This window comes from Accipiter gentilis, chromosome 8, assembly GCF_929443795.1.
Source record: "Accipiter gentilis chromosome 8, bAccGen1.1, whole genome shotgun sequence".
NCBI classification, from domain to species: Eukaryota; Metazoa; Chordata; class Aves; order Accipitriformes; family Accipitridae; genus Astur; species Astur gentilis.
Genome location: NC_064887.1, coordinates 13,864,645 through 13,873,702, shown reverse-complemented (window position 1 = coordinate 13,873,702; position 9,058 = coordinate 13,864,645). Strand labels below are relative to the sequence as shown.

At 41.8% G+C, this 9,058-nt stretch overlaps 1 protein-coding gene across 1 annotated transcript in view; it reads left to right on the top strand.

Annotated features, from left to right (window-relative positions):
• The first annotated feature begins 2,029 nt into the window (after positions 1 to 2,029).
• PIGK (phosphatidylinositol glycan anchor biosynthesis class K) overlaps positions 2,030 to 9,058 on the top strand; it is a 74,957-nt gene continuing 67,928 nt past the window's right edge. The window contains exons 1-3 of the mRNA XM_049808587.1: positions 2,030 to 2,594; positions 4,287 to 4,340; positions 6,577 to 6,668. Coding sequence (XP_049664544.1) covers positions 2,457 to 2,594; positions 4,287 to 4,340; positions 6,577 to 6,668 — 284 coding nt within the window. The 5' untranslated portion in view covers positions 2,030 to 2,456. The remainder of the gene's footprint in view (positions 2,595 to 4,286; positions 4,341 to 6,576; positions 6,669 to 9,058) is intronic.

The window sequence follows — 9,058 nt, the reverse complement described above, 5'->3', positions numbered from 1 at the left end:
AAGAAGAAATAGATCCATTGCAAAATACACTCCAGCAGGCTAAGGGAATCCAGAAGGCAAACCAGAGACAGACCTAAAAAAGTGAACTATGCACTGTATTACGCAGCATAGAAATCAGGGGGAATTATGACCATTCTTTTGGAATATTCCAATGAGCTTGTGATACTGAGTTTGCCCTAACTCAGTGCTGTCTCTGCCCTGGGATGGAAAGACAGCAATATGACCGGAACACCTACAATCAAAGAGTAGCATCTGCAGCGTGACTGTAGTTGATCCAAGCATTGCTCACACGCTGCAGCAAACAGCATGTGACACAAGACTGATGAGTTTGCAGCTATGCTTTTACATCAAGAGCCAGCTAAACCTTCCTGTAGATTGCAGAAACATCTACAATATAACCCATGAGAAATAGCAGCAATATTGACTGGACAAGTGTGCTTAAACTATTCTGACTATTGGTGAAGCCTAGTATTTTAAATGTCTCATCCCCTACAAGTGATCTTTCATGTAAGGAAAATTTGCTACGGTTCTTAATTGCTCAGCACAAGTAGCAGATGTCTGCTTCTACAGTCCATAGGTCATAACCTATGTTATTCCAATGCTACATAACAGAAATTTGGGGATTTTTTTTCCATTTCCTTTTTCCTTATGCAGCAACTCATACACAGTGACCTTAAAAGAATGTTATTAAAACTACAAAGTCAAGTATATGGAGAATGACAAAACTAAGGTCACCTGTGATACAAATCTCAGAAGATTCAAGAGTTTTTAAGTGAATAGGATGTTTTTAATTTTTTTTCATAGAAAAGATGTTCATTATTTCTCATGTTAGGAATGTTTCTTGGTAAGCTGAAGCTACCTTTCGGTAATATTTGACCTAACTTTTCATTTGGTAGGAACGTCAGCATGAGGTACGTCATTATGCCTGGTTCAAAGATGCATCATCAGGATATAGCTGATGACATTTCTATGGGAAAGCTGTTGACCAAAACACATTATACCAAAGGATGAATATTTGTAATAAATGCAAAGAGCAAAGAACTAAGCTTAACAGAAAAAAGTTCAAAGGTTGAGACCTTCTGTCACATGTTATCTGACGAACTCCACATGGGAACTGAAAAGTAACGAGGAGCTGTCCAAGTCGAAGTGCATTAAATCAACTCAGTAGTTTATAAAACCTCACGAGTACCTGCTCTGAAAGCTGCCTATCCGTTAGAATTACTGACACATCTTGAACACATCAGCGACCTAAGTGGAAACATTTGAAATGGCAAGGAAAAAGCTTAAGCTTGGCCCTAGTCTTAAATTAATTTAGTTTTCTGGAGCAAGAAGAAAAACAGCGCAGCTTACAAGCAGGCACCAAGGGACACACACACCCATAGCACTTTTCAGTAGGTTCATAAAAGGCTCACACAGTAGACGTGTTCAGGCACAACAGGAGCTGGTGACTATAGTCTTCAAAAGGGAGTAAGTTCATTAACTTTAGGCACAAAAAGAAAAGGCGACCTAATTACAGGTGATTATTTTTATCGAGGAAACCAGTTATGCTTGCAAACAGCAAACCAACATCAATACATGGAAATATGCTCCTGTCTGAGACAGTCATCACTGATGACAAGTACACAGAGCAGGAAATAGCTTCCATGGTTCAGGGCAGATTCTGAATCTTCACTAATCGAAGCCATCAGGCAGCTGGACAAAGGTGGTGACAGGATGAGTTAGTGGAAATAAAAGAATCATACCAAGCAGTTCAATAGATTGAAATCAAAATCTGACGATTCATCGACTGAGGGATGTACGCGCCACAAGTGAGGCTATAGCAAGGCATCTTGACAACAGATCTACTTTCAGATCGCCCTCTCCTCCCCACCAAGGGTGGCCCCTCTCCCCAGCCCCCCCCTTTGCTCTCCATGACAGCTCTGTCCTGCAGCCACCAAGGCCCGAGGCCACCCTCAGCCCACAGCTCGGCACGGCCCCCACCCTGCCCTCCCAGTAAATTCAGCAAAGCCCAGCGATTCAAGCGTGTTTTTGGCAGGCGGCCGAGAGAAACGGCTGTTGTTACACTCCCAAGCTGTAAGCGAGATGCGAGGCCAGTGTTTTCTCCTGCCAGCCGGGTCTGTCTGAGGGATGGACGAGGCCAGGGTAGGGCTGCCTTACACCTCTCGACAGAGCCACCACAAACACGTATGCTCAAGGCCATGGTTAGACCTGCTACCGTTGCTGCCTCAGCTCTGTAAAAATCGAATTTAAAGCAAGTTCTCCAGCGTCTGGCAAGGCCGAGGGAACTCCGATACGTGACTAGGCGCCTGGCGTGGCTCGGAGCAGGGGCACTATCCCTCCAAGCGTCGAGAGGCCCCTACGAGCCACTGCGCCGGCAGCGAACGAAAGGCGACGGGCACGGCGGAACACCGCCAGGCGGCGGCCCCGCTCCCCGCCCCGAGGCGGCGGCGCGGAGCATGCGCAGAGGCCCATTCCCCCCTTCCGGCAGTGCGGCGGCCGGAGCCTTGCGGAGGAGGCGGGGTAAGATGGCGGCCGCGCTGCCCGCCGCCCTGCTCCTAGGGTGCTGCGGCGCAGCGCTCGCCAGCGGCATCCAGGTACGGAGAGTGGCGGGAACGGCCGGCGGGGAAGAGCGGGCGGGCGGCGCTGGGCCGCGCCGGCGTTCCCCCCATCTCCTCCCCTCCGCCCGCGCCCGCCGCCCCTGGGCCGTCCGCCCCGCCGCCGCTCTGGCGGTCGCGCCGCTGGAGCCGCCCCGTGGCGCTCTGGCAGGGGTCGTGTAGGCTTCGGCGGGCGCGGTCCGTGAGCGGCCCTCCCGAGCGGAGGGGCGGACGGTGCGCCGTCTTCCCCGGGCGGGCGGACCCTTCCGCGGCCCCGCCTCGCTCCGCTCGGCCCCGTGGGCGTAACGCGTGGGGCGGCTGGCGGCTGCCCGCCCGGCCTCGGGCGTTTGGCGTTCTGTCAGCTGTAAAGCAGAGTACGTCCCAGAGACGGCGGGGCTCGTCAGGCGCGTGTAACTCGTTTAAACCGTGTTAAGTCAGAAAAACCAACAGCCAAACAAACCTGCGTTTTAATACGTTTGTAGGTTTCGGAACCTCGCTTGCTCTTTGGCTGCGGAATGTAACTTTCAGGAGTCGGTGGTTTTATGTTCCTTTTCCGGACGTTTGCTGGCCGAGTTACGCGTGAGGAGAGTTTCTCCGGTTAAAAGCCGGGGTGGGGCGCTGGGCCGTTTCGCCGGCGGTCGAGCTGCCCGGGCCCGCCTGGGCCGGATTGCCACCTGCCCTGCTCACAGGTGCGAGGCGTTTACACACGGAAGGAGCGAGTATTTTTTTTTCTTGGGGGACTGTTTTCATGTCTCGGTAATTACGGTTTTTGCACAGTGCCCACGTTACGTCTGGAGTGTTGTTTGCATTTGAATTCTGCTTTATTAACAAATGGTTATACTTGAAATCAGTTACAAATAGGACAAAAAGCAGCCAGTAGGAATATTTTAGAGTCTTTGGATTTCTAATTAAACTGCAAATTGTTTGCTACTTGAAGTACAGTATGCTATACATATATTTTAACAAAGGCTTTTTATGTTACTGTGTGTTTTGTGTGAGACCACAGGCATCAGCCCAGTACCCCTCAGAGAGTTAACAGAGTCTGATTAAGAATCAGCGGGTGTGGATTCTTGTCGTGTGACAGACTCATTCCCTTACCTCTGGGAAGTCTTATCCCCTTTCTGTGTCCTGATTTATGCTGGTTTTTAAAGAAGGGCCCTCTCCTCTACAAAACACAGTGGGAACTATGGATAACACAGACTATAGAGAAGGTTGTTGTCTTAGCTCCTGATTTTGGAAGATAAATGTAACCACCTTGGATTTAAAATGGGTTAAAATTGCAGATTCACTTAACCTGCTTTTGAAAAGATGAGAGGAGCAATGAAAACAGAAAGTAATCCAAGCACCTTTTCTCTTTAAGGAAGAAACTGTAGGTCAAGAAATCATTTTATTTCGTTCTTGGAGCGTCCTTTGGAATAGAGATACGTGGGCTTCTTGTTTTAACTAAGCTGCAAGTGACTAATAGTTCTTTCTCCTTTGTTATTTAGCAAGTTTCAGGGAGAGATTTGGAGCAATTAACTTGCACGAAATGTGCAAGACAGAATAAGAAAAACTACCTCGAAGATTTTGTAAGGTTTATTCAGTGTTAAGGTGTGGTGAACAGATGCATTAAACACTGTTTTGTGGAAACAACAAAACTACAAGTGGTCATCTCTTTCTTATTGCTGAAAAACATCTAATATCTTCTTTCAGGATCAAGCAGAACAGTTCTTTAGAAGTGGACATACAAATAACTGGGCAGTTTTGGTAAGTGTCGTCCAGGTTGTTTTCTTCCAATAAAGGTGACGGTTTTTCATCAGGAGCTGTAATTGCAACAGTCACTCAAGAATTCTGTTAATTTGAAGGAAATGGAAAGATAAAGACTTGGAAATGAATAAATTTGAAATTGTGCCTGCAAATTTGTTACATGATAACAAAATCGTCTTTTCAGTATGACTGCATTTCAAGCACTTAAAAGTGTCTAGCTACGTGGCAGGATTCATAAAACAAAAGTTCTGACAGCATTAAAACAGTTAAATCACCATACTGCATATTGAACAAAAGTGTAATTCTGGTATCAGAGAAGTATATCTCTTTGATTGTCTCTTTTGACAATTTATTTCTGATTTTTGTTCTTACTCAATCTGTTAATTTGTGATAACAGGCTTAGAACAAAATAAATTCAGGCAACATAATGTTTAGATCAACTGTTCTTATTCTGATTTTTTTTTTCTTTCCCGTGAATCTTTTATTAGCTTTGAATCATGCTGCACAATTGGTTCTTAATCACAATTCAGGTCTTAATGACTAATTTGTTTCAGAACACTATTGTAATTACTCAGTAGCAGCTGTTTGTTTTCCAGATACTAAAATTGAGCAATATAAAAGGAAATTTAACAGTAATTAAAATTAAAAGGAATAATTTTTATATTCTACAACATACAAACTTGAAACTATTAAAACATCAAGTACTACTTTAATACTATTAACAAATAGGTGCTTTTATTAGTACCCATAAAAACACACAAAGAAGGTGCAAAATTAGGTCCAAGGAGCTATACTTTCTGTCTTCAACAGATTCTCTGCTGGTTATATTTTTTCAGTCGTTCATGATTAAGCTTTACAACAATTGCTACTAATTTTTTGAGCAGTAAAATAGGGAGGGTTTTACTGCTGTCAGGCACTTCAGGCCTGGGATCGTACTGCAATCCCACCTCGTCAGTACTTTGAATTAATATGCTATATTTAAAACATAGACACATTTTCCACTGTGTTGTAAGGGAGGTAATGGAGGAAAGGGGCAGATGATAATAACTTGAAATGTCACAGCTAGATTGGCCACAGTTAGTTTTCAGACATTTAAGTCTTGCTGAAAAGCACATGATCTCATGGACTGATTCCCATGGGCTTTTTTGAAATTCCTAACTGACCAGATGATCGAGACACAGGGGGGTCTTTTCAGGCTGAATTTTTGTTATTATTTAAGCTACTACTTATTTCTTTTTATGAAAAGGCTAGAGAAGAAGATGCTACATAATGTAACTTAAAGATGTTTGTATTTAAATTAGAGCTGTACATGTAAAACTGAAAAATTAAAAAACTCTTAAATGCTTGTTCCTGCCTCTCTATTTTTGTGGTTTTAAAGTAATGTCTTCTAAAATGCTTCTTCCTTTGTCTGTGTGAAAGACTTGTAAAAGCCAAGGAAATATGTCTCCAAAGGAGAATTGCTGTCCTTGGTGTGGAACAAACAAAAAGTAGTGAACTGAAGTTAAACACAAGGACAACAATAAGGCTAGTAAGAAACTACAGCAGATTGCCCCTGAAGGTTTTTGAAATCTCATTGGTTTGAGGTTTTTGAGGACAGATTAAATAATTTCTGATTTAGGGAATAGTTTAAGTACAGGAATGGATGATCCCCAACCCTTCGCCTGTTAGAACAGTAGAGCCTGAACTCCTTTGAGATTTTTGAGAATCTGTGTTCAGATTTTGGTTAGAGCTCACTTAACTCTTACTTTATTATATTTGACTCCTTAAATGCAAACATCCTCAGTGTATTTTCCCCTGTGTCACTTCTGCATGAATTCACGTATGCCTTTGTGCAAGAATGCTCCCAGAATGGGTTTGGTATTTAGATGAGAACTCTTCCTTTGATTTTTCTTCCATTTGATGGGAAGAAAGCAAATGAAAAAATTTAGCTTATCCACTTACTATTGCTGAATTATTCCCTAAAGTGCCACTTTCTATACTTAGTTGGCTTTCCTGACAATTTTTTCATGAGTCAGTATGTTAAGATTTTTTTTTAACATTTTCAGCATTTGTTGCTTTGGTACAACAAAGATTTATATAGCTTATATCACGAGTTTCTTGGTGTTGCTGTGTTCTTACTGATTTGTTATTAGTTTGTTGATATTCCTGTAATCACGGTCTTCTGATGCAATGTGCCAGGTCAATTTTTATCTTTTACACTATTTAATATGCTTTTTTTTTTTCTCCCCCCCCCAAGGTGTGTACATCTCGATTCTGGTTTAATTATCGTCATGTTGCAAATACTCTTTCAGTGTATAGAAGTGTCAAGAGGCTGGGAATCCCTGATAGGTGAGGGAAATCTTGGTGAATACAGTTCCTTGCAAATGTGCTATAAAAGTTCTCTTGTTGTCTGAAGCAGTTTAAAAAGACATTTCTCTTCCCAGTTTAACTGGATAAAAGTAAAAATGAAGGATGTGATCACATCAGTGTATTGAAAAGTGCGGCAATATTGTTCAAAAGGAAAAGCAACACGTTATATAATAAAACTTTCAGCTGGCATAGGCTAATAAGATTAAAAACATGAGGAACTATCTGGTCGCTAAAATGTACCACTTAGTAAATTGGTGAAAACGTAATGTGAAAATTGATAAATGGATTCAGCAATGACAATACTACTCTGAGAGACGGCTTTTGCTGTAATTTCCTTTTCAGTGTGGAGATGTTGGTTACCCTAACTGTACTAAAATGTGAGACTTCCAAGTCTGCGACTGGTTTAGAGTCTCTAAACTAAAGGCCCTGAACAAAGCAGCTGCTACCTATTGAAAGTAGCCTTGAAAAATCCATTTTGCATGACGTTTTTAGAGAAAACAGAAGCTTTGTCCATGCAAATTATCCTTCTCTAGTGATAACACGATGGTTAAAATAGTATCCCTTCTTTGACAACAGGATTGGGAAGGTGAACAAACTGTTCTGAAGTGTCTTTTAGTTGTGTTCCTAGTGGAAGTTGTAGAGGTATTAGCACAGTTCCATCCAGCTGTTTTGGAATGCAATTTACTTGTATCAGAACTGTGGAAGTGAATTTTAGGCACCAGCATCCACTGAATAATGGGCTATATATATCTCCATAGGCTCCTATGGAAATCCTCGTGTCCTGGTTTTTAATGTTAGTTTAGAGGACTGGGAGTTTCTGCAGCATGTCTGCCTAAAGAAGTATGGCCTGCTTCATCACTGCAAAATGCATATTCCCCTGGATTAAAGTTGTATGGCATTTTTTTGTCCAAGTCCAAAACTGTAGTATCTGGAGTCCCACTTAGCTTCCACTCAGCTGTGACTCGGTGGCAGTATCATGCTGTTTCCTGTGTTTATTTTTAAAAAAGAAAAGAATGACTTCTCAGTTTTTGAAAGAGGGGATGTTGAAACCTAATTTTTGGAAGCATTTGGGGGCTGTAAATCTAGGGGAACGTACTGCCTAAGCACTGTGGGCTGAAAGCCACAGAAATGTGGCAGGTTTTGGCACATCTCATTCAGAAGCATGTCTTCTCTCTTGTATAGCCATTGAAGCATAGGTGCCCTAGGCACTACCTTAGAAATTCTTTCACTAGTTCTGCCCTTACCTGAGAACTTTCTTCTCTGCATCCATCCATCTTCACCGTTAAGGTTAAAATAGGTGGCAGTTTTAGAAATACTGCAAAAACTATAGCATGGCTGGAGATTTCTGTTGTTCTGATTATAGCCTAATCCATTTCTTGCCCATACACAAGGGTCTGGAAATTAATCTCAAAAAGCCAGCAATGCTTTAGGCTAAGTTCAAAAGTAAGACATCGGAGGAGACCTGAAGAGACAGAGCACGCCTATTTTTTTTCCAAATTTGCAGCAATTTTTACATGGATTTGAGTGCGTTTCTCACTTAGACAAACTTCTTCCTCTGTTTTTCTTTCTTTGCTGCAAAACTTCATTCAAAATATTGATAAGACTGAACCCCCTTCTGCTCCAAATCACATCTTAAAAAGAAACATTTTCTATGATTCTTGGGGTTGGTTTTTTTGGAGGGGTTTGTGCATAGCCTCATTTTGAATGGACCTGTGTCAATTTAGTGACTTAAATAGATTTGTCCAACAACAGAACTCACTAGGAAAATTTTATAACTGTAAGTTGCTCTGGTTTGTTGACATGTGGGCACAATGCTCCAATTCATAAAAGAAAAGTTTTGCTAAAATGAAACAGAGCCAAAATGAATCCAGAAATTCTTTTTGATTCCTGGAATCATTATGCAGTATAAGTTTTACATCGTGAAAATAGCATTAATAAAACATATGGTTAGATTACTTTGGTTTAACAGTTAAGCTGCAAGTTAACACCTAGATTGTTTTGCTGCATATATGAACCACTTGTACACAGTGGTTCTGTTTAACCAAGGGATATTTCATATGCTTTTAAGAATGCCATACAGTATACAAACTTTGCATATTTGTGCTACTACTATGCAGAACCTTTTAATGAGTGTGCGTGATTATTAATTTTTTTTAATAGACGCATTCCTAGCAAAAATACAGTGCTAAACTGTAGGCCTAGTGATGGCTTAGTGTGGTATATTCTAAGTATAATACAAAAAGTTGATGTACACCTGACTATCTCAGTAAATCCACAAAGCACATGTTCTACACTTGCTTCCAACTAATTCCCTTTTAATGATACTCTTCTATAAACATAGTTTTGTACTGCTGTGCATGTGTGGAGAA